Below are 26315 nucleotides of genomic sequence, written 5' to 3'. Positions count from 1 at the left end.
AAATGCCTGTTCTCTAAATTTTCTCAGTAGTGTTCCTCAAAAATAATATTGCCTTCTCTCGAGGGATTCCCATTTGAGTTCCCGAAGCATCTCCATAACACTTCGTCAGTCGTGAGTGAGACATTAGGCGTGACTGTTGTATATGTGTTCTCTGGCTTGCATGGCTGAGTGTAAGTAATTGAATTTTAAATTGGAAGCCGAAACTGAGTCGGGTCGGATTACATGCAGTTACCAGTGTTTCTACATCAAAACTGAATCTCCACATGGAAAGCACTAACAGAAATTTACAGTGCTTTGAGAGAGGTGTGTGTGAACAGTGTAATCAATCATAGCACAGTATCACAGTGGTCTGCATGTTTCCATGAAGGCCAGCTAAGCACTGCAACAGGCTACACCTCTCAAGTTATTGTTAATGACATTTTGTGAGACGATCAATGAAAAAGTGACGAAATTCAGATGAGGGCAGAATGTGTGTGACTTCAATTTATAGATTCATGACTGAAAAGTTGAAGATGAGAAAAGGTGCTACTAGATGGGTTCCACATGATGTGAGTGAAGAGCATAAAGATCAAAGAAGAATTTCAGACGAACAGCCCAAACATTATCAAACAGGAAGAGAACAGTTTCGGGAAGGGGTTGTTGCACTTGATGAAACCTAGGTATGAGGTTTTGAGGCATAACTGAAGACTCAGTTATCACAGTGGCAAAAATTCCACCACCAACTATCAGAGGTGAAACTGATGTTGCCTTTGTGTACGACATGAACAGAGTCGTAGCTGCAAATAGTACACTGCAAGGGACGTCTACAATAGCTGTGTAGTACAAGCTGTTTTGGCAGAATTTTTTGCTCCTGAGCATTCGTTGAAGAACACCTGGCTTGCTTGCAGCTGGTATCCTCATTTTGCACAATACTGCAAGACCAGGTATTGCTGTACCAGTGAGAGACATGTGTGACAAATATGGATGGGAAATATTTCCTCACCCACCATACATTCCTGATATGAGCATACCAGACTTTAATATGTTCCCCAAACTGAAGGAACAAGAGTGTATGCCTTTACTGCCTCCCTTGTTTCTTAGGGTGTAAACTAGATGGTGCTGCCACCCTGCCAGATAATCAGCTTGCTTTGTTGGGTAATATTACTGCAAGAGTTCAAAGTTATGATGCAGAGGTATCAGGGTACCGGTGATATTAGAGCACTGGAGCAGATGAGATATTCAGACCATGGAGTTCTTAATCTGCTCTGGTTCCATGAATACACTACAAACTAACCACTACTGGTGCATCGAAAATACCCTCCTTCACCTACAGCATCTAGGTAGGATGATGCTTTTGCTGGCCGGGGTGGCTGAGCGGTTCTAGGCGCTACAGTCGGAAACTGCGTGACCGCTACGGTCGCAGGTTCGAATCCTGCCTCGGGCATGGATGTGTGTGATGTCCTTAGGTTAGTTAGGTTTAAGTAGTTCTAAGTTCTAGAGCACTGTTGACCTCAGCAGTTAAGTCCCATAGTGCTCAGAGCCATTTGAACCATTTTGATGATGCTTTTCTGCTGGATTCCCAGGTGTAGAGGAACATGTCCACATTGGACACAGTTCCCTGCCACATAGATTTCTCCTCTGGTGAGAGGACCCACCAGCGTGTGGTGCTTGTGGTTTATCCCTGTCGGCATGCCGCATTTCAGTCAGTATGTTATTTGCTGACAAAAGGGCGGTACCACAATTACATATGGACTTGAGCTCTATTGTAGGTGACTATGATACATACAAGTGTAGTGTAAATTACAACATTCTGTGAGATTTCAAGGCTGTTCATTAAGTTACTGTCACTGACTTCAACTGGGATCAGAGTGGCTGGGTGTCTCCCCTTACTTTTTACACACACACACACACACACACACACACACACAGTTTCATTATTATAATCTGTTCAATCAACTCACTGTGACACTTCATTATTTTAGCCTTTGATGTGAAATGAAGACCATTCACAACTGAAATGTTTTCTCAACCTCTTTTTGCAGTTGAAGAAGGGACAAAGAATGAAGCTGCACAGTTGATGATTAGCCGTCTTTTACCCGATCTACAAAGTTTATCGTGCTTTTTGAAACGTTGTGAGCAAGTTGAAGTAAATATTATACAGCAAATTGCAGCACTGTATCCAACTACAAAGGATGTACCTCAGGTTATAAATGCAACAGACATCCACTTTCAGGTAGAGTACATAGAAAAATATATTAATTTGTAGGGATTTAAGAAGGAAAGAAAAATTATTGCAGACTGAAGTAAAAGAACAAAAGTTTTCTGCCTAGTCTGCCTTATAGGTTATGAGCCTAGGTATGGTGGATAGCTTTTCTGTTATAACAGAAAAGCATATGTATATTAGATGTACAGAATCTTCAAATTGCACATTTTAATATTCTGTGCTATCCTAAATATTTTACAGGTTTGCCTTTCATCAGGAATGTGAAGTGATATTCCCTCTGAAATAAACTGCTGTGCTGTTATAAAATTTTAATGGACATTACAGTTAAGAAATGAAAAATAAAATCATTTTTGAAGATTGTAGTAGTTGACAGTACAGATTGTTTTATTTGTGCATGGTCTGTACTAATGCGAAATGTCCTATAGGTTTCATATTGTACAATACTAATAGTCCCTGTACAAGACTACATTTTCAGTTAGTTTCTCAAAGATTAGTGAAAGATCCAGTTTTCAATCCAGATAATGTAAAAACTTCATTTTAAATTTTACACTTCACGTGAAATGTTGTCAGATATGCAGATTTCAAATTCAGATCATATATAGTTTTGTATAAATCAAAAGAAGTCTTAAATGAAGCTAAAGTTAATCTTACTAAGTGCACATATGTGAATATATCTTTCAGTTTAATAAAGTGAATGATTTTTGATAAGCCATTGTCCTGTTGTGTATGCAGAAAGAATAATGTACAGTAATGTCAGTAGGAAGTATTACTGAGAACTGACTTACTGTAATAGGCATGAAGTTTTATGTGTATTTGATGCATGCAACATTGTTACAGTGAGAAAATACTTCTTCAGCATTTGCAAAGGAGATGATGTTTGCAATGATAAATATAAAATTGTTCAGTGCTACAATTTTTTTAGTGTAATGACAATTAAATGGTATTTTTGGAAATATTGAAAAATTTTAATATAAATTTGTTTTTTAGTCATGTTTCTTAGTTTCTGAAATTGTGACAGTATGTCTGGAATTCAAATTCCAGTTCATCTGTGTGGCTTTAGGTTTTTTGTGATCTTTGTAGATTATTCACAGTGCATTTCCTTCCACATATTCTAAAACATAGATATCACTCTATTTATAACATCTCCACTGTCAGTGCGTCATTAAAACAGAAATACATAACACATTAATTGAAATAAGTGTTAGGGTATTATTCCAGGACTGAACAACTTAAGGTTTCATCATGTGGGGTATTGTATTTTTCTCATAAAGCATATATTTTTGTGTTTTAAAGAACAATTCTTCTACAAAAAAAAAATTATAAAATTTATGTACTAGAATAAAATTCATACTGTAAATGGAAATTCATATCCTTAAAGAATTCTGAATGCGAGATATATAGTATTAGGTGGCTAGTTTTCTTGTCTGGCAGTTCTATGGAACACTCTTCATGTTTTCTGGTGTCCAGGGTGACCTCAGCAGCAGAAATGGAACACAGAAGAATTTACATATAGTAACTGTCACTTTTGGGTTTCTAGTAAAGACTGGCTTATGGGAATGTTACGCAGACTTCACTGAAATCATTATTTCAGAAAAGACACTGCACCATTTTAAAAGTGCACCATTAAAAAAAGAAATAATTGCAGTTTTGTTCATTAATGTTGTACTGGCATGAAATTTCTTCATAAAACACAGTGTGAAAGAAAAAGTATCTTACAAGGCATTAAAAATTCAGAATTGTTTCCTTCTTTGTATTTATAAGAGCATTTAAATGCAAATTCTAGTAATGCTTGGGCTTGTAGCAGAATGTGCCTAGAATAATTCTCATTTTTGTTAACAGTAATTGTTATTACAATTTTATTTGTGCTACTGATATTTATCATTTTGCCAGTAGTACAGTAAATTATTTGTAAATATGAATACTAGAGTTCTGACTACAGAGAAATTTTTCATGGCCTCGTCCATTTGTCAAAAAGAGAAGTGAAAGATAGTACTTTCAGTATTTGCTAATAGTCTCTAGTTCCTGATGCAATTACAGATGAATCTAGTACCTTTTGACAGGCTGTAATTGTTTTACATTATCTCAAAATAATGAATGTTGTATCTCTGTCTTTCGACTTCAAGCAAAGTGGTAAACTTTTTATGCTCAAGACATAGTAGACTGAAAGAAAGAATGATTTTGGCATGATTTCAGATCAATGCTGCTTGTTTCCTTTCCCTTTTTGCCTCATATAAGGATGAAGGGATGAGAGCTATACCCATATCTTTGTATTTTGGAGGCAACGCTCATACTGAATGAATGAGTTGTGAAGCATGTCAGGGAAGGTGAATCAGCAGGAAGGTATTCTTAAATACCAGTGCTATCTACGCTCATGATTTGGTCAGGCAGGTAGTTTTAATGTCAAGGCGTACATTATTATATACATACTTTGAAATGAAATATTTATTTAATGAAAGGAGCAATTTTGTTGTAACTTTCCTGTAGTAAGCATGTGGAGAAATAGATTTACATATAAATTCAGAAGTTACTTGATACAAAGAAAGAGGTGTGTGTGTGTGTGTGTGTGGGGGGGGGGGGGGGGGTGTTTGCATGTGTGCGTCTTCTGAAGTCTTTGAAGAACTTCATGAGTACACTTAAATGACAGACACTCAAATCATTATTTATCTTTCAGGATGTTTTTGAGCATTTAGGAGATCTCCTTTTGATTTTGGTGACTCTGGATGAGATTATAAGCACCCAGAGTACTTTACATAATCATTGGAGCCTGTTCAAACGCACAATCAAATCTGTGCACCATGATCCAACAAAATTTGGTGTTCCTCCAGAAAAACTCAAGACCTTTGAGAAAATGTTGTGTGAACTGGAAAACCAATTACTCACAGGAAAAATATTTCAGGTAACAGCAGCATACAATATTAAAATGTTTGTGATGTTAACTAGTACAAAGCTAGCCCACATAATAATAGCATTTATTTTCGTACATTGAGTAGTTGTTTATGCAGTGACTTCTACCACTCCTTATGCCAAAAATTTCGGAGGGGCATTTCACAGGTGCATATTTTTGCGTAACATTACATTCATTGGAGACATTCATAAGACAGAGGAACACTTATTTATCAAATAAGATTTTGTCTTTAGAACAGAAAAAAACAGTCTTAGTTGCACATGATAGGTTTATTTAAACTTCACATGTGACATGTTTTACCCCTTCTTGACATAATCAGACAATCTGGGGAAATTACAAACTGGTATCAGTTATAAATTGCTATTAAAGGTAATAATAAATGAATAAATTGAGAATAGCAAGAGGAAGACATTCACAGATAGGACTATGGAGCACAGGGCCACATTTGTGTTTCAGGGGTTGGTGAGGGACATAAATTCAACTCATAAAATATTGCACCACAACTCAGTTTACTGATAAAAATTCTTGCTAATCATAATTGAGGCATTGTAATTGAGAGTTTCATAGAAATGGGAAGTAACAGCCAGATAGCCACTGTCAATAGTTCATTACATCACCTGGAAGCAACACAAAAAAAGGTAATGACAGTAGGAAAAAGAAAGCTGCTAAAGCATGGAAGAGGTACCTAACTTACACAGATAGGTATGTTCAGTGAGCAGAGAAAACTAAGGAGTTCAAAATATATAACCATATAATGGCTAGGCTAATACATCTTTGGCAAATTAAAGGGCACTAATAAGCGTAAAGAAACAGCTAAAATGTTCAGTAAAAGTATGAAGCAACGAAGCCAGAAGCAATGCTAAACTGGCAAACTAACTGTAATGATGATAACTTACATATGAAGAAACTGCCCATGAACACAAATATGGTCTGTTCACAATACTGTGAGTACATGCTGTTGTGCCAAAAGCTAGACTGCCAAGCAAGTGTCAAGGCCCTGTGGAGCTTTAGCGAGAAAAGGCCCTCAAGGTGGTGTGCTAAAACATAACTGATGGCTAAGGCTTAAACATAATAATTAATAAGTATACAGGTAGCAACCCAATTTAAAGGTACACATCATTATATCCAAAAATGTTTAATGCTTCAAAAAGACCTGATCATTTATTAGATTCAGAGATTTGAAATAGATATGCTTAGAAATTTCAAACTCTTCCAATAAATTCAATTTCTTTCATTTGTTGGCCACATGAAGGATTTTAAGGTTTAGATTTGGGGCCAATGGCCAGAAGATTTGAGGTGCTGGGCAAAGGGGGAAAATTTTTTCACCTGGCCCTTTTCACCCCCACCCCCACCCCCCACCCCTCCCCCACCAGGAGATGCTTGCTTAAACCTAACAGGAAAAGATCTCCCTGTTTGACCGATATACTTGGTGGAACATTCTGTACACCTAATTTTTTAGACACCTGACTTAAGAGAATAAATTCCTGATAGGTTGCTCATTATGGGGGAACGTTTATTGCATGGGAGAGCTCTTTGAAAAAACGAGTTTAACATTAATATACTGAAATAGCTTAGCCAAGTTGCAGAAAAATGGCCCAAGAAACGGAATAGCCACACATGTGCTTTTGCGCACTGCGGATGTAAGTGAAGAATTATTAGTGGAGACTACAGCATTTTTTTGTTCTTTGTATAAACAGTCCATCAGCGAAGGGCTGTAACCTTTTTTACATGCTACAAAGTTCAGATTGTCTAACTATTTATTGATTCCACTGTCAGATGGAGGGAGTTCACACATTTGTGTTTTACCAGCTCTAAAACAGCTGAGACTGTTGTGCCAAAATATGACTGACTTGAGTTGATGTTTTGAATGTTAAGTTGGAGACTCAACATTCCCCTTGTGTGTCATAAACGGATTTGAGACAACGGTTGGCAGGAAATACAATATTCTTGTTTGAAATAAGCCAGTGCAAAAACTTTTCTTACTTACATAGCCTCTTTTTCATAAATTTAAAAACCCTCATTGTTTTTGTTGAATACAAGAAATTAGTGAAATTGTAAAAGGTTTATCAACCTGTAATGCCACAGAGGATAATTGGCCCATAGAAAGGCACAGTAAGTGTTAAGTATGATGCACCTATCACTGAATGCCTTTTAAGACAAATTTATTGCAATGAGCCCCAGGGGTAAAACTGCCTTATGAAATATTGATTCCTGTTCCAGCAGAAGGATGTATCATACAGTATGACCCAGCATTTATGTTCCCAGAATTAATGTTTACTTGTTGTTTACAACATTTTTTGTCAATCCCTTCAAATTCTCTGTGTTCAGAATGCTAATTCTCACCTGCTTTTGCATTATCATAGTTACAAATTTCCCACCATAACACTTAATGAAACAGAGTTAATGGAGAAAAACAAAAACAATACAAAAATGTGTGAGTTTAACGAAACTCGTAAGGCATTAGCTTTTTTGTAGTGTTGACAAACATTCCACTTTGTCTCTCTAGTTTTGAATCGACAGAAGTTGTTAAGTTGGAACAGTTCATGCTGCTAGGGCTTGTCTCCTAGCACTGTCACCCTAACAACTACTACAGTGTGTGTAGTGTTTTTAGTAGTTATGTTATCAAATGAAGTGTTGTATTTGGCTAAAACTCCAGAATTAGTCCAAATGGGGCAAAAAGTTGGCTGTGATAAACAAGAGCTATGGTAGCATTTCTTCCAGATAATAAACAATGTTTGAACTGTCACAGATCTCGTGGCTCTTGCAAGAAAATTATGAACTACAAGGGAATTTTTGGCACATTATAGTGTATTAAAAAAAATGGCAATAACTTTTAGCTGCAGGGAGATACAATCGTAATTCAAAATTTTTAAGGCTTTCATGGACACTTGTTGACAAACTGCCTGTTGGCTTCCGTCTCAGGGTCTTCAGCCAATGTTTGTCTGATGATTTTCCTGACATTTCACCAGCACTAGTGACTGTCGTTGTTGAAGCGTCACCCCACTCCTAATGCCCATTGCTGGAGCTGGACTGGAGCCAAGCTCACGGCTGCAGACTATATGTATCTGGTGCGCCAACATTCAAGGACTTCTCCGCAGTCATTTCTGGTGCAGTTCTCCTCTTACTACCAGCAACGGTCGTTCGCTGCAGCACGAGAATCCAGGCTCCGTTAACCTTGAGGCTTTCTTCTTTCTAGTTGAAGCTATTTTTGTGTTTGTATATTTCTATAGCTTCTCTGAACAAGTGGGTGTGATAGCTCTTCTCTACAGCCAGAACTTCCGTGCCAGTGAATTTTACTATGTGGTCGGCCACACACAGTGCATGCTTTGCCATGGCTTATTCATCCACTTGCCTCAACCTGCAATGTCTCTTATGTTCTGTGATCCTGGAGTTCATTGATCATCCAGTCATTCCAACATAAACTTTTCCCCATGCGCATGGTGTGCAGTATATTCCTGACATTGTACGTGTGTCCCTTTTCACCTTTGCCGATCTGAGACACTCTTAGATTTTCTTTGTCAGTCAGTAAATAGGCTTCACACTGTATTTGCCTGATATATGGCCAATTCTATCCATCACTCTGGGAACGTATGACAGAAAGACCATGCCCAGAATTCCTTTCTCCATAATGTCACTTCACTGAGGGTTTGACTGTTACATTTCTAATATAACTTGGGAGTACCCATTGCTCCTCAAAGTACTTTCCAGGTGTTGCATTTCACATCTGAGGTGCTGTGGCTCACATATTCATCTTGCTCACGTTATGAGCATATTAACTGTGCCTCTTTTCTGGCTTGGGTGGTGATTTGACAGTTTGTGCAGGTATTGGTCTTTGTGTGTCGGTTTTCGTTACAAGCTCCGTCCCAGGTTTTCACCATCCCTTGTGACCAGCTAATCTAGAAATGGTAGTTGTTTGTCCTTTTTTGCTTCCATGGTAAATTTTACATTGGCATGGAGGCTGTTATATAGTCTTAGGAAGTCACCGAGCTGTTCCTCACCATGTCTCCACACAAGGAACATATCATCGAAGCATCTGTACCACACCTTAGGTATACAAGGTGCCAAGTCCACTGCCTGTGCTTTGAACTGTTCCAATGAGAATTTGGCCACCACTAGACTAAGAGGACTATCCATGGCAACACCTTCCAGGTGTTCGCAGAAGTTATTATTCCACCTGAAATAGCTCATGGTGAAATATGCACGAAAGAGCTTGATGCTGACTTGCGGGAAAATGGCACCAATGTGCTCTAGAGTGTCACTTTTGTAAACAAAGAAACAACATTAAAGCTAACCAGAATGTCATATGGTGTAAGTTCTAGTTTCTTAAGCTTCTCAGTGAAATGTCCTGAGTCCTTTATATATGAGTCAGTCTTCCCCATTTATGGTTGGACAGAGAGGCCAAGTGTTTTGGCAGTTCATATATCGGAGAGCCAGAAGCGCTAACAGTCAGTCATGTTATGGATCTTTGGTAATCCATACAGGCAAAGTGAAAGGGCTTCTGTATTGTGCAGGTTCCTGTGTATATCAACTGGCAGAGAAGATGCTTGATTAATAGATTCATATTTCATGTAATATGCTGTGTTGGATCTGCACTTAGTTTTTGGTATGTCATTGGATCTAATAGGTCTTGAATCTACTGCTCATAATCTTTGATCTTCTTTATGATGGTTGCATTTCCCTTGCCAGCAGGCAGTACCAATATACTTTTTTTGGTGTTAAGACTCTTTATCCCTTCTACCTCACCTTTCTTCAGGTTGCAAGCTGGTGGTTTTGCTCAGGACATTAGCATGGCTGCTTCAGTGGGTATTTCCTCTGCTGCTTTACAAGGAAGGGTCCAAATGGCCACTTCAGTATTAGTAATGAAGTCCTTCATAGGTACCGTATTTACTCAAATCTAAGCCGCACTTTTTTTCCGGTTTTTGTAATCCAAAAAACCGCCTGCAGCTTAGAATCGAGTGCAAAGCAAGCGGAAGTTCTGAAAAATGTTGGTGGGTGCCGCCACAACTAACTTCTGCCGTCGAATATATGTAGCGCTACACAGGCATGCTTTGTAGGCACAAAGATAAATACTGGCACCAAATCCTCTGCGTCAGTAAGTAAATTAAAAAAAAAAGGTGGAAGACGAGCTTTTTTTCTCCGCCCCGAGTTCCGACCACTGCATTTTCATACATTGTCCAACGAAGTAAATACAAATTCCGTATTGTTCATCTTTGAATGTAGCAGCATTTCAATATACTACGAAAATCCGACTGGCAAGACTGTTTGGGATGTTTGTCAATATGACCAACTCTACGTTCTGAATTTTTTCCTACCTGTGAGAAGAGATGGTTGCTAATAGGAACTTTTATGAATTGTGAATCACATGCAGTATTCTCTTCACCATAAGAATAATATGAATATAAACATTTTGCCATGTAATGTTTCGTGTTTGCTGCCATCTCATTTAAATCCTGTCTGCCTAATAAACTACGAAACTAGAGTGAGACAACAGCAAATGCGGAAGAATATACATATCATGTCATGTTTATATTCGTATTATTCGTATGGCTAATAGTGATACAGTTAGAAATGAAGCACAGCAATTGACTAGATCTTTAAATCAAAGATGACTCTAATTTTTGTGCAGAATGTAATGTACTAAAGAGGCGCCTGCAAAGATTTTCAAACGGAGAAAAAATTTAGCTAAAATCTCGTTCAGAACATCTTCTATCTCATACGCAGTAGTGTAAGTAACAACAAATAGCAGTATCTTGCCATTGTTTCGCTAATGAGGCGATTCCTCTCTCTTTTATTTTTTTAATTGTAAGTGGCGGTAGTGCGCACTAAAGCAAGCCATGCTGCGAGCGGCGACTGGCCGTAAACACGCACTATCAGAATGCGACAAACAATGCATGACACAGTACAGTAATGCATTTTCAGCTTAGAGTGACGTAAACACCTATAACAAAGAAAACGGCGCTTTTCAGATCAAAGAAAAATAAGCAATCAATTCAAAGCAGACGAAGCACATGAAAAAGGAAGGGTACCCGTATAAATATGGACGGAGCGCCTGACGCATAGCAATGGCTACCTGGTAAAGCTTAACTGCTAAGGTTACGACTCGAACCAAACTACTGTAGATGTATTGTCATTCATTCGACCTAAATTGTGTCTTCTATTACAATGGACCAACTTTGTTTCAACTTGGAGATGCGGCCTAAAACTTTTCTCTCCCCTTGAATTTCGAGTCTCAAATTTCAGATGCGGCTTAGATTCGGGAAAAATTTTTTTTCCTTGATTTTGAGTCTCATTTTTCAGGTGCGGCTTAGATTCGAGTGCGGCTTAGATTCAAGTAAATACGGTATATTTATCAGGGTGATAGCGAAATTCCCTCAGTTTTGAAGGACAGACTCTTCCTCTTTAGTCAGTTGTCATTCGGTGAGGTTGACCACTGTGCGTGACATGTCAGGAATTGCCTTGTTAATCTACTCCTGGCTTCTTGCAAACTTTTTCTTGTGTCACACATTGCAGCACTTAAGTTTGTTCTGGATGGTCCTGTGAGTGATGCTGTCGATCTTGTCCCAGTCATCTCAGTGCATTCTTCTAGTTAGTTGATAGAAAATGTCCAAAAGTTCGTCATTCATTCTTGCTAAGTATCTCCATGTTGTGTGAATTTTCTCTTGAAGGAAACCTCATTCCATTCTGTTGTACATTCGACGTGCTTGGGTGGTGGTGAATAGGCGCTTACATTTCAAGAACTTTGATGTAGCACCTTCATCCCTGCACCATGACAGAAAGGTGAGAGAGGACATCATTTATGCTTCCTTCTTCTGTCATTAGTCAAGGTGTTGGTACAATCTGCAAATCTGCTCCCCATAGAGGCATAATACAAAATTGTTAAGGCTTTCTTGGCCACTTTTTGACAAGAATGGATGAGGAACTTTTGGACATTTTCTATCAAATTACAAGCAGAATGCATCGAGATGACTGGGACGAGATCAACAGCATCACTCACAGGAGCGTGCAGAATGAACTTGAGTGCTGCATTGAGTGACAGAAGAAAAAGCTTGCAAGATCAACAAAGCAATCCCCAACATGTCACACACAGTGGTCAACCTCACCAATCACAACTGACCGAAGAAGAAGAATCTGTCCTCCAAAAAGGAGGGAATTTCCCTATCATAATTAGAACTATACCTATGGAGGATGTCATTGCTAATACCGAAGCAACTATTAGGACCCTTCCTTGTGAAACAGCAGAGGAAACACACACTGAAACAGCCAGGAAACTGTGGCGAGCAAAACCACCAGCTTGCAACATGAAGAAGGAAGTGGTACAAGCTATCAAGAGTCATAACTCCGACAAGAGTATACAGGAACTGCCTGACGATGAGGGAAATGCAACCATCCTAGTGAAGACCAAAGATTATGAGCAGAAGATTCGGGATTTATTAGATCCGACGACGTACTGAAAACTAAGTGCAGATTCAATGCAGCTTGTCACACGGAATATGAATCTGTTAATCAAGGCATCTTCTCTGCCGACTGATATGCAGAGGAGCTTCCATGACACAGAAGTCCTAATATCTTGCCTGTGTGGATTACCAAAGATTATAAGAACAATGTTCCACTAAGAACAATGGTTAGCACTTCTGGCTCACCAACGTATAAACTGCCAGAACACTTGGCCTCTCTGCTCCAGCCACATGTGGGGAAGACTGATACGTACTTAAAGAACTCGGGAAATTTCATGCAGAAGCTTAAGAAAATAGAACTTGCACCAAACAACATCCTGCTCAACTTTGATGTTGTTTCTTTGTTTACAATTTTGCCACTCAGCAACTCTCTGGTGGACAATGGTTCCATTTTCCTGCAAGACATCACCAAGCTCTTTCATTCATGTCTTACTAACAAGCTATTGTATATGGAATGACAACTTCTACAAACAGCTGGAAGGTGTTGCCGTAGGTAGTCCTCTTAGTCCAGTGGTGGCCAACTTCTTCATGGAACATTTCAAAGCACAAGCATTGGACTTGACAGCTTGCAGACCTAAGGTGTGGTACAGATATGTCAATGATACCTTCCTAAGGCAATTGAACAGCATTCATGCCAACATAAAATTTACCATGGAGGTAGAAAAGGACGAACAGCTACCATTTCTAGATATGTTGGTCACAAGGGATGGTGAAAACCTGGCACACAGCATGTAACGAAAACTCTCTCTCTCTCTCTCTCTCTCTCTCTCTCTCTCTCTCTCTCTCTCTCACACACACACACACACACACACACACACACACACACACACACACACACACACACTTGCACGAACTATAAAATCACCACCCAAGCCAGAAAAGAGGCATGATTAATACACTCGTAACATGAGCAAAACAAATATGTGAGCCACAGCACCTCTGACACGAAATGCAACACCTGGAAGGTGTTCTGAGGAGCAATGGGTTATCCACAAGTTATATTAGCAGTATAACATAGTCAAACACTAGGCGAAGTGACACGTCAGAAAAAGAAGTGTTGGGTACAGCCTGTCTGCCATACATTCCCAAAGTGATGGAAAGAATTGGATGTATATTGGGCAAAAACAGCATGAAGTCTATTTACAAACTGACAAAGAAAATGTAAGTGTGTCTCAGATCAGCAAAGGAGGAAAGGGACCCATCTGGAATATAGTGCATAACATGCATGTGTGGAGAAGTTTATATTGGAGTGACTGGATGAGCAATCAACACCAAGATCACAGAACATAAACAACATTGCAGGCAGGGGCAGGTGGAGAAATCGGCCATGAAGCGACATTGCAGCTTGAGGTAGGTCGAGAAATCGGCCGTGGCAGAGCACACGTTGTGTGTGGCTGACCACATAGTAAAACTCACTGACACAGAAGTTCTGGCTGTAGAGAAGAGCTATCACAACCAGTTGTTCAGAGAAGTTATAGAAGTACACAAACACGAGAATAGCTTCAACTAGAAAGAAGAAAACCTTGAAGTAAACAGATCCTGGATTCCAGTGCTGCAACAAACAATTGTCGCAAGTAGCAAGAGGAGGACTACATTGGAAAGGACCGTGTAGAAGTCGTTGAATGTTGGTGTGACAGGTACATATAGTCTGTGGCTGCCAGCTTGACTCCAGTTCACCACCAGCAATAGTGGGTGAAGTTTTGACAATGCCAGCCAACAGGCAGTTCGTCACCATCATAATTTGTCACGTATGTTCAGCACTTCTTTGAGCATACGTCCCAATATCTGAGGTGTCAGTTATGATGATACCTGCTGTTAAGGATACCTTGATCAATGTGCTTGCCAGTGAGCTACATAGCAGCAAGTGCTAGCTTGCGAGCCTTAACTTGTAGAACTTTGTAGTTTCCTGCCTTTTCTAGCAGGTGTGGCATTGTCAGGTTGGGTCAACAGTGTGAGTTAGTAGCGAATGTGGGAGAGCAGTAGTGGAGCAGAGTCAGTCGAGTGAACATGTAATAGACGAGTTTTGAGCCAGAAATGCGCACAGGTGAATACAAAGTGTGTAGAAGTGCATTGAGAGAAATATTTACTTGGAATAAGAATGTTGACTCATTTGTGGCTTTTTGGAGTGCATTAGCTTTAAAATTTGTCAGTATAATCAAAGGAATGAGTGTGAAACAGGTAAGCACGTTTTCCATTGTTTGAAGATGAATAAATTAAGTTAAAACATCATCTTTTATTTCAAAGGAACCTCATCCTTTTATATGATTAATTTGATATTAAATAACTACAGTTACAAGTATAGTTAGGCACTAGTTTAATGTTTTTGTGCGATCATGGCTGAAAAAAGTCTATCACTGTATAGTCAGATAATAAACTTCTGGGATTATTGTCAGATCTCTTAAAATTTTGGGGCAAGAGCTTACACCTGACAGCACAGCTAAAACTGAACTGCACATTCTGCTCTATATCATGTCTGACAGAAATATATTTGATGAGACTGGTGCATATCTATATCCATTTAACTTCTTGAAGACAGTTATAGAACAAAATCTGTCACTGGGTTCACCATATTACATAAACAGTCAGCATCACCCATTGCCATATATTATCCTGTATTTGCCATATTTTTGTAAAATTTTCATTTTTAATGTATGATGTAGCGAGTTTTATAATTTGAAATTAAATATGCTTCCTGTCTACAGTTTGAGATATATAATGTCCTAGTCTTGTAATCATTTTCAAAATTGCTAAATTTTTTATAGAGGCATCAAAATTTTAGAACCTATTTATGAACTAGAAAAGAAGATAGAGAAAAATTCAACAGAAGAAATGGAAATGAGTATAATTCTTCATATTATGTCAAAAGATATAAGCTTCTAACGTGTTCATGAAATGTGAAACTTGTATATGTGCTTGAAAATTCATCCCTCCACTCCGTTTACATTTTCCTGCAATTAACATCATTTTTATTAAAGTCCCCTGAAAAGTGTAAAAAGGATTTTACTGCATTTACGGTATAGTAATTTTAGTGTCCCTGACATTCACTTATCATGTTCTACATTCTAACAGAAATGCAGCTTGAAGTTAGGAGATCACTTAACTGCTATTTTAGTTATAAATAGATGAAATCAACACTTCTTTTATGATTTTGTGTAACATGAAATTTTGCTCCAAAATTGATGACTGGCTCATTAATTGTTTGATTTCCTTTCCTGATTAGCCACTCACACTTCTGTGTTTTAGTGATTTGTTAAGTTAATGAACGTAAAACCAAATTCTGTTTCTTGTAGAACACCAAAAACTTAAGTTCTGTTTACTTGATTGTGGACTTAAGCTGGATGAGGCGAAGTGAAATTTTCAAGAAAAATTTTAGCAGTGGAAACATATTAGCCATTTGAACATTCATTGCATATAATCAAGGGACCAATAACCACATTGATTGACACTGCACAGGGAGTGTCACTGCTCACACACGTGTGCAAGTATAATGTGTGCTCCATCCTTTCTTTTATATTAGTTGCACACACTGGAGTAACTCCAAACAATGGAGGGTAAACTGTCAAGTTTGAAGACCACTTTCTGAGTCACATGTGGCCCAGTTACCACAGACAACATACAGACTTTAAAACAAGCATGCTATGTAGGGTGTGGCTAACTTGCTTAAATTGACACCAATTGCCTTGTGTACAAGATAGATGATCAGTACAGATATGTGGACCTGGAATTTGAGATGTTCTGATTGTGTTTGTCAGCATTTCACTAGGTCTTGCGATGAAATAATTGAAATGAGGCTGGACGCATCTACTGCAAGGCCATTGAAGATTGCATTTTAACATCCATTATGTTATTACAGCTTTGCAATGCAGTTTTAGTTGTCAAACACTGTTTCCAGCTGAGACACGTACCTGCTTCTCACTTTCAGTGACAGACATTGGTCGAGGAGGTGTAGTGAAAAGACATTGGACCTGCATTCAGGGCAGTGGCAGTTCAAATACCCATAATGTCATCCAGATATTGGTTTTGTGCTGTTTTTCTAAATGAGTTAAGGCAAATGTTCGGCTGTTTCCTTTGAAAAGGATGTGGCCTTTTTTTCCCTGATCCAAGTGTATGTTGTGTCACTATAGTGGTATGCGCATAAGAAAGCAGTTGGTGGGGCAGTGTGCTGTGGCAGTGAACCAGGCGTGCCAGGTAGTGTCATTATTCTTCCATGTCTGTATGTAGAATTTGCTTTGGGGTGTGCATAGAATATTTAATGTTGATTTTGTGGTAGTTGGAAGTATGGTCTAGGCACTCGTGCACTGTAGTGTTCATTATGGGTGGCATAAAGCAAACACAGCAAGTATTACGTTAAGAAGTGACAGCAGTTTCTCTGAGGATTTAAATTGTTTTAGGGAGACTTAGAAGCAGAAAGAGAGGTCCAGTGTGGGATGTGGCCAGTTACAGAGGTAGACAATGACTGGAGCTTGTGACATGGGATGAAGACATAAAGCACACTTGTGATGCAGCAAAGTATTTTCTTCATCAGGTTGCCCTCCATGGGTTGGGTGCACGCAACAACTGTGGTTATATTGGGCTAGATAGAGCAGCAATCAGTCGTGGAATTGAGTTGCTTTAACTTTGCAAAAATAGACATAATGTCTTATGGGATAACAGCAATCAGTGATTTTATAAAGTTACTTAAAATCCGTCTTGATTGCAAATTTTGTTTTTTATTCATATGACCGGTTTCAGTTCATTCAGAATCATCTTCAGATCTGTAAAAATAATGATACTAATTTACTATTTTACGGAAGCAAATCTTTTTCATCCTATCTAATCAACATCAAATGTACCAGAACGTACCTGATATTTCAGATACAGGAGTAACCCGTCCAAATCCAGCAACTTTCACATGCTACGTCACATAAAATTGGTTGGCAGAGTGCACGTCATTTATATTAATTATATTTATATTTATATTAATTATAACACTATTACCAGAAATGGCGGGAACCACGGAAGCAGACCGTAGACGAAAACAAGTTCACACCAGCACCATAGATATATAAATCGCCCTATGCTTTTTAGATTGTATAAAAATGATAATTTTACTGTTTTTTAATTCTGACAAGTACAGATTTTTAACCTTGACATCTACATATTTTAATTAAGTATTTTTAATATAAAAAAAGATCTACTGAATACAGTTTGTGCAAATGGAATGTAACAAATGTACCAGACACCACCTGTCGGTAATAGTGTTATAATTAATATAAATGACGTGCACTCTGCCAACCAATTTTATGTGACGTAGCATGTGAAAATTGCTGGATTTGGACGGGTTACTCCTGTAACTGAAATATCAGGTATGTTCTGGTACATTTGATGTTGATTAGATAGGATGAAAAAGATTTGCTTCCGTGAAATAGTACATTAGTATCATTATTTTTACAGATTTGAAGATGGTTCTGAATGAACCGAAACCGGTCATATGAATAATAAAAAAAAAAAAAAAAAAAAGAAAAGAAAAGGCAAGACGGATGTTAAGTAACTTTAAATTGCTTTAATATGACATTTATAATAACAACGCAGATCAGATTTCGACCTGTTTCAGGTCATTATCAATGCAGTGCGGAATTGTAGCAGTTGTTCGTGCTCAAGTGAATGCTTACGCAGTTCAACCATGGGCAATAAACCAATGGATAATGATTAAATTAGAGAGTATGTAAAATGTGGACGAGCAGTAGCTAGAAAAATATTTATGAAAAAGAGAAATTTATTAACATCAAATATAAATTGAAATGTTAGGAATTTCTTTCTGAAGGTATTTGTCTGGAATATAGCCTTGTACAGAAGTGAAATGTGGACAGTCAGCGTATCAGACAAGAAGAGAATAGAAGCTCTTGAAATGTGGTGCTCCAGAAGAATCACAAATTGTAGATGAGTAGATCAAAATAACTTATGAGGAGGTACTGAATCAAATTGGGGAAAAAGAAAAGTTTATGGCCTAACTTGACTAAAGGAAAGGAACCATAGATAGGGTGTATCCTGATGCAACAAGGAATCATCATTTTCTTATGGTGAAGTGTGAGGGTAAAAATTATGGGAGGAGGACCAAGGCTTGAGTACAGTAACCAGTGTTAAATATAATAAAGTTGCAGTAGTTGTACAGAGATGAAGAGGCTTGCACAGAATAGATTAGCATGGAGAGCTGTATCAAACAAGGCTTCAGACTGAAGATCACCAGTAGTTTTCCAAAGGAAAGTAGAAATGTTGCTTTTGTGGAAAATGTGTACTAAGCCCTGCATGAAATAATGAATACCCATGAAGAAGAATGAAAATTCAAAAACTAGTTTGTAATGCTCATTTTTTAATATTATTATTGTGTGCCTTCTGTTGCTCAACATGTCGTTTATACAGCAGATGGTTGTGTGTTCGCATACTACTGTTTAAATACCAAGAAAAGTTTTTAAATTTTGTGTACACTAATGAATCTCTCTGTTCAATTGTATTTATCTATGATATTTCATATCTTTATTAATAAGTGTTGCTGTCTTTACAGAGAGCAGTGGAACAGGCATTTGATGACAGAAAACCATCAATAAGTAAGAACACAGCACTAGCTGAAGAATTTGATGCATATCTCCGTAGTACTTCAGCTGAATTGGAAGCAAGGCAGACAGAAAAACTAGATTCAGAGTCAGCATTACTCTGGGTGAAAACAAGTGCACTGTATGTTCTTAATTTTCATTTATTTGGATCACTGGATAAGAAGGTCTTCAAGCAACTGTGGGACTTCTCAAAAAAGGTAAAAAAGTTATCCTGTCTTTGTTTATTGTGCCATTAGATGACCAGTGTTATTTTACATTCACTTTAAAAATGCATTTCTTCTTCCAGATCTTTCAATTGAGTATTCCTAATGTGTACTTTTTTATTTCATTGTGTTTTAAACTATTTATTTTGTCCCATCATAAAAAGGGAAAACAATGAAAATAATTTTCTTGATCAAATCCAAGGTTAGGATATTGACAATGATCAGTCGTGGTAATGGCATTTCGCACACAGTTTAGATCAGAATGATAGTAGATACACTGAGGTGATAAGTCATGGGATAGTGATATGCATGTATACAGATGGCAGTAGTATCGCATACATAAGGTATTAAAGGGAAGTGCATGGGCAGAGATGTCATTTGCACTCAGGTGATCTATGTGAAAAGGTTTCTGATGCGATTATGGCCGCATAACGTGAATTAATAGACTTTAAATGTGGAATGGTAGTTGGAGCTATGCACATGGGACATTCCATTTCAGAAATCATTAGGAAATGCAATATTTCAAGGTCTACAGTGTGAAGAATGTATCAAGAATACCACACTTCAGGCATTACCTCTCAGCACGGACAATGCAATGGCTGATGGTCTTCAGTTAACGACCAAGAGTAGCAGCGTTTGTGTGGAGTTGTCAGTGCTAACAGACAAGCAACACTGCATGTAATAACCACAGAAATTAGTGTGGGACATACATTGAACATATCCTTTTAAGACAGTGCAGCAAAATTTAGTATTAATGGACTATAACAGCAGATGACCGATGCGAGTGCCTTTGTTAAGAGCACGACATTCCCTGAAGCACCTCTCCTGGCATCATGACCATGTGGGTTGGATCGTGGACAACTGGAAAACAGTGATCCTTTTAAATGAGTTCAGATTTCAGTTGGTAAGTGCTGACGGTAGAGTTCACGCATGGCGCAGGCCCCATGAAGCCATATACTCGAGTTGTCAACAAGGCAGTGTGCAAGCTGGTGGTGGCTCCATAATGGAGTGGGCTGTGTTCACATGGAACTGATCATTAACTAGAAATGGTTATGTTCAGCTACTTGGAGACCTTTTGCAGCCATTCATGGACTTCATGTTCCCGACCAACAATGAAATTTTTATGGATGACAATGTGCCACATCATCTGGCCACAGTTGTTTGTGATTGGTTTGAAGAACATTCTGGACAATCTGAGCAAATGATTTGGCCACCCACATTGAGTGACATGAATCACATCAAACATTTATGGGACATAATCGAGAGATCAGTTTGTGCACAAAATCGTGCACTTTAAACACTTTTGTAATTACTTTTGTAATTATGGACAGCTATAGAGGCAGCATGGCACAATATTTTTGCAGGGGACATCCAGCAACTTGAGTCCATATTGCACTGAGTTGCTACACTATGCTATTATAAAGGAGGTCCAACATGATATAATATAAAATGTCATACAAATTGGTTTCTTTGCTTAGGGGACTGAACATATCAGTTATTAGCTAGTGTTTTAAACACTTCTTTAAAGTTGACAAATTTACTGAGAAAGTTGGTTCAATAATTTAGACACTGAATTCATATTCAGGTGGAACAAGGTTAAATACTAATCTGACCATCCTGTTGTATATTTTCGATTGTCTCCCTATATTACTTGAGGCAAATGCATAAGTGGTTTCTAAAAGAGGTCATGGTCAATTTCCTTGCCATCTTTTCCTAACTATGAAGTGTGTTCCACGTCACATGAAGTCAATGGATTTTAAACTCTGTCTTTTATATGTACATAGGCTTCCATAGCCAAAGATAATTTGAACAAAATATTCTTGAATATTATGCAGTGTAAGTTTGGAACACTAGATACAACTATAAAACAGGCATTTCAAGAGCGGTCCTCTTCACTGCACCTAAACTGGTCTTTCCTATATACTGTCCTATTTTGATTGCCAAACGGCAACTAATATCACTATTAATGAATGCCATTAGACTGTTCACAATGAAGATGCCTTTTGAGTAGGGGTGGTTGTTCAGAAGCCTGTGCTACTCTTGCAGGCTATTGTCAGACAGTAGCAAATCAGCAGCTTGTACCGAGAGATAGCATTTTCATGCAGAAATACATTGATGCTGCATAATAGTTTTCTCAGGAACACCTGTTTATGCTGCTGGCTGATGAATACACATGGTGTATTGGACTGGGATCACTGATAATGAGATTGTCGACAACTTTTACTTGCTACAGAACAAACTTAACATAATATAATCAAAATGTTGTTCCAGCAAAGACAGCATTATTATTATTATTATTATTATTATTATTATTATTGGGGGGGGGGGGGGGGAGGATTCTGTTGAATAGTAAAGTGACATTGAAATGTATATCATCTCACTTCAGTTTAACAGTTTCATTGCTCTTAGAATATTCAAAAATAGTACTTAATTTCAGATGAGGTGATTGCAGTGAACCACTCAGTAATGTAGCCAGATGTTTTGACAGTGACAGTGCCAGTGCCTGTAATCCCTAGTGATACACTCTTCTTATGTACCTTTGGTGGACCATATAGACAAGGTGGCTTTGGTGCCTGTGGTTTCAACCATTTCATGATATCTCGCACTGTAACCCAAAGAAACTGTAGTGTTACATCACTATCATCTAGTTGAGATCGGGTGTTCTGCCAGTGGTCCAAGCCTTCCCCACACAATATTTTTACTCCGTAACTCAATGACTTCATCAGGTGTTCTATGAGAATGGCTGCCTGGCTGCATATTTATGCCTGGGCTGTGCATGGAGTTCAGTTTGCCATCTATTCCGGATTGGGTGTCCCTACTTCGGTCCACACCTGCAAGGTGTGCTTCCCCACTGCTCCAGGTGTTCCCCATTCTGTCCACACTCACTTTGGTCATCTCCCGTAGTGGTGACCGCTGCCTGGTGCTGTGTATGTGGTCTGATCCTGTCTTTTTACCTCAGAGCCGGAGAAAACACGGAAGGTCATTTTTCGCAAGCTACTCTTCAGATTGGACCATGAGTACCTCGGAGAGCTGCTCAAGCAAATGGACTTCCCCATTCACACTATGTCATGCAGGAAGGTGCCCAGGGACAACTCTGACATGCCACTTGTCCTGATCATCCTTGACAACAGTGCAGCGAATAGGAAGATTTTCCAGGTCTTCCACATGGCAGATATCGGAATCACTGTGGAGGAACTCCACAGAAGAGGGCCGCCACAGTGCTTCAACTGTCAGAGCTTGGATGATGATACCAAGTTCTGCCAGATGCTCCCACACTGTGTTCAGTGTATGAGGGATCACCTTAGTAGCGACTGCAAAACCCCAAAGACCGACTTGCCAACATGCTCCAACTGCAAGGAGAAGCACATTAAGAACAGTCTGCCCCAGGAGATGTCCAGGAGATTGACATACAGTAGGAGCAGCCTTTGCCAGCCATAACAGGCATGCGTGGCAGTGGACTGAAAGCAGAACACCCTGTGCCAGCCAGGGCAGGATGAGTGGGCTGTCAGACAGTGCACCCAGTCCATGACTCCACCTCTTCATAGCCTGATGATTGAGCTCAACTGACAGCTGCACACCCAGAGAAACCAGCCATGAATATTGAAGCTGCAGAACTCAGGGTGGTGATGGCAGAAATTGCGAAGCTTCTGCAGCTGATCACATCTGCATTTCAGGTGTCTGTCCAGGCCATCACCACACCTGCATCCTCTGCACCCAAACATGGCTCATACACCAATGACGAGGGAGAGTTCTGGCAGTTCCTGCAAGAAGAGGCTGTGAATGTCTGCCTCATCAGTGAAACCTTCCTAAGCACTGGTGTTAACATGCGAGCAACAAACTTCCACTGCTACCACATAGCTAGAGGAATGATAGGCAGAAGGATGGCAGTATACAGGGTTATTACAAATGATTGAAGCGATTTCACAGCTCTACAATAACTTTATTATTTGAGATATTTTCACAATGCTTTGCACACACATACAAAAACTCCAAAAGTTTTTTTAGGCATTCACAAATGTTCAATATGTGCCCCTTTAGTGATTCGGCAGACATCAAGCCGATAATCAAGTTCCTCCCACACTCAGCGCAGCATGTCCCCATCAATGAGTTCAAAAGCATCGTTGATGCGAGATCGCAGTTCTGGGACATTTCTTGGTAGAGGAGGTTTAAACACTGAATCTTTCACATAACCCCATAGAAAGAAATTGCATGGGGTTAAGTCGGGAGAGCGTGGAGGCCATGACATGAATTGCTGATCATGATATCCACCACGACCGATCCATCGGTTTTCCAATCTCCTGTTTAAGAAATGCCGAACATCATGATGGAAGTGCGGTGGAGCACCATCCTGTTGAAAGATGAAGTTGGCGCTGTCGGTCTCCAGTTGTGGCATGAGCCAATTTTCCAGCATGTCCAGATGCACGTGTCCTGTAACGTTTTTTTTTCGCAGAAGAAAAAGGGGCCGTAAACTTTAAACCGTGAGATTGCACAAAACACGTTAACTTTTGGTAAATTGCAAATTTGCTGCACGAATGCGTGAGGATTCTCTACCGCCCAGATTCGCGCATTGTGTCTGTTCACTTCACCATTAAGAAAAAATTTTGCTTCGCCACTGAAAACAAGTTTCGCACTGAACGCATCCTCGTGCATGAGCTGTTGCAACCGTGCCGAAAATTCAAAGTGTTTGACTTTGTCATCGGGTTTCAGGGCTTGTAGCAATTGTAATCGGTAAGGCTTTTGCTTTAGCCTTTTCCGTAAGATTTTCCAGACCGTTGGCTGTGGTACGTTTAGCTCCCTGCTTGCTTTATTCGTCGACTTCCGCAGGCTACGCGTGAAACTTGCCCGCACGCGTTCAACCGTTTCTTCACTCATTGCAGGCCGACCCGTTGATTTCCCATTACAGAGGCATCCAGAAGCTTTAAACTGCGCATACCATCGCCAAATGGAGTTAGCAGTTGGTGGATCTTTGTTGAACTTTGTCCTGAAGTGTCGTTGCACCATTATGACTGACTAATGTGAGTGCATTTCATGCACGACATACGCTTTCTCGGCTCCTGTCGCCATTTTGTCTCACTGCGCTCTCGAGCGCTCTGGCGGCAGAAACCTGAAGTGCGGCTTCAGCCGAACAAAACTTTGAGTTTTTCTATGTATCTGTAGTGTGTCGTGACCATATATCAATGAATGGAGCTACAGTGAATTTATGAAATCGCTTCAATCATTTGTAATAGCCCTGTATATCTGTGCCACTATCAATTACAGTTGCGGGAAATGGTAACTTTTGAAACCAGTATCACAGTTGTCAGCAAATCGGAGGGCCAAGTGGCATTCATTACTGCATATCGACAGCTGGGATGCATCCAGCAACCCAATGACTTCAATGTGCTGCTGGCATTGCATGGAAACCTTTTCATTTGTGGTGATTTGAAGGCCAAACACCCAGATTGGAACTCCCGAGTGACTACCACCAGCTGAAGACTGCTGCTCAGAGTAGCCACTGACAGTGATGTGTGACCCCCACACACTATCCAAAATGTGACCGTCCTAAACATCACCATCATTAAGGGGACAACCCACAATACTTTTGTGACCAAACGCTGTTCTCTCTTCTGGGATCACCTGCCAGTGGTCTTCAACGTGGACACAGATGGGGTCGCACCACCATAGAGCTGGAGCCCTCTACATGACATTGACTGGAACACTTCAGACTGCACCTGACTGAAACAATCGCCTCTATGCCTGAACCTGACACTGAAGGCATGGAAGCAGCAACCACAGCTTTCACATGTTGCACATGGGACACAGCTGATGCAGCCACACCACACGGACCACTGAAGCCTAGAGATAGCTCTCACCAGCTTCCTCCAGACATCCTGCAGACCATCAGTGAGAAAAATGGACTGTCCCATGAATGGCAGGTCAGGAGACAACCTGTCACAAAAAGTCTGCTGAAGAGATTTCACTGCACAATCTCAGCTGCTGTCGCAAATTACCACAGTTGAGTCTGGGCTGGCAAGATTGCTACTCTCAGGATCAGCAATGGCAGTGCATGAAAAATGACCAAGCTGTTCCTGAGACGAAACCAGCACACCCCACTGCTGCATGCAGGTCATGACATCATCTTGGAGTTGGAAATCAAAGCCAGCATGCTAGCCAATGCATTTGCAGCTAACTTTATGACAGTGGAAGATGTTATTGATGGAAACCACATCCACTCAGTGTAGTACCTGCTTCTGGTATTTGTGGCAAATGTATACCAAGGGAAAGGCCAACATTAATTCACAAATCAGCTGACTGAGAAGATGTGTGTCAAAGAGGTGAATGGTGAAGCTTTAGGCATGATGCGCCTATTGTACCCCTTATAGAACCCCACAACAACAGTTCCTTAACACTGCTGAATCACACTATACCCAACTACTATCAGACCAGTGCTTGAGTGTGTGACCACGATTTGGGGAAATGCTGCAGACAGTACAGAACGAGGCTCTCAGCCTGGCGCTGTTCCTGTATGGAGACTTCAGTACCAGAGAAATTCACTAATTAGCCAGAATTCTGTTGCTAAAAGCACAATTCTGGAAAACTGCAGCAAGATTCTGTGAGCCAGTGCGGGATTCGGATAATCAACTCTTCAGGAGCCTAGGAAACCAGGTGCACTGGCAACTGAACATGAGATGGCCGGATCTGCTGTGTGAGGATCCATACCACACAGCACAAGAGGAGAAACAACTAGTGTGAAGTGAGAAGTCAGCCCACAAAGTGATGTACACCACATCAACCCAAGATAGGAACAGCAGAATTTCTGTTTAACCTACGATTCACCACAGCAAGAAAGCTTCGAGAACTGACAGGATGCCAGGCAGCCAGTCGCAGGGAATGCCTAATGAAGACGTTGAGTTACGGGGTCAAAATATCATGTTGGAAAGATACGTATCACCAGCAGAACACTCGATCTCAATAAGATGA

General features: G+C 39.7%; 1 protein-coding gene across 2 annotated transcripts in view; it reads left to right on the top strand.

The window, feature by feature from the left end:
- LOC126183498 (WASH complex subunit 4) overlaps nucleotides 1-26315 on the top strand; it is a 179968-nt gene that overhangs the window by 25435 nt on the left and 128218 nt on the right. For both annotated transcript variants that reach the window (XM_049925535.1, XM_049925536.1), the window contains exons 4-6: nucleotides 2022-2212; nucleotides 4875-5099; nucleotides 19104-19349. In XM_049925535.1, the coding sequence (XP_049781492.1) occupies nucleotides 2022-2212; nucleotides 4875-5099; nucleotides 19104-19349 (662 nt within the window). The remainder of the gene's footprint in view (nucleotides 1-2021; nucleotides 2213-4874; nucleotides 5100-19103; nucleotides 19350-26315) is intronic.

This window comes from Schistocerca cancellata, chromosome 4 (genome assembly GCF_023864275.1).
Source record: "Schistocerca cancellata isolate TAMUIC-IGC-003103 chromosome 4, iqSchCanc2.1, whole genome shotgun sequence".
In the NCBI taxonomy this organism is placed as follows: domain Eukaryota; kingdom Metazoa; phylum Arthropoda; class Insecta; order Orthoptera; family Acrididae; genus Schistocerca; species Schistocerca cancellata.
This window is presented reverse-complemented; position numbering and strand designations above follow the sequence as displayed.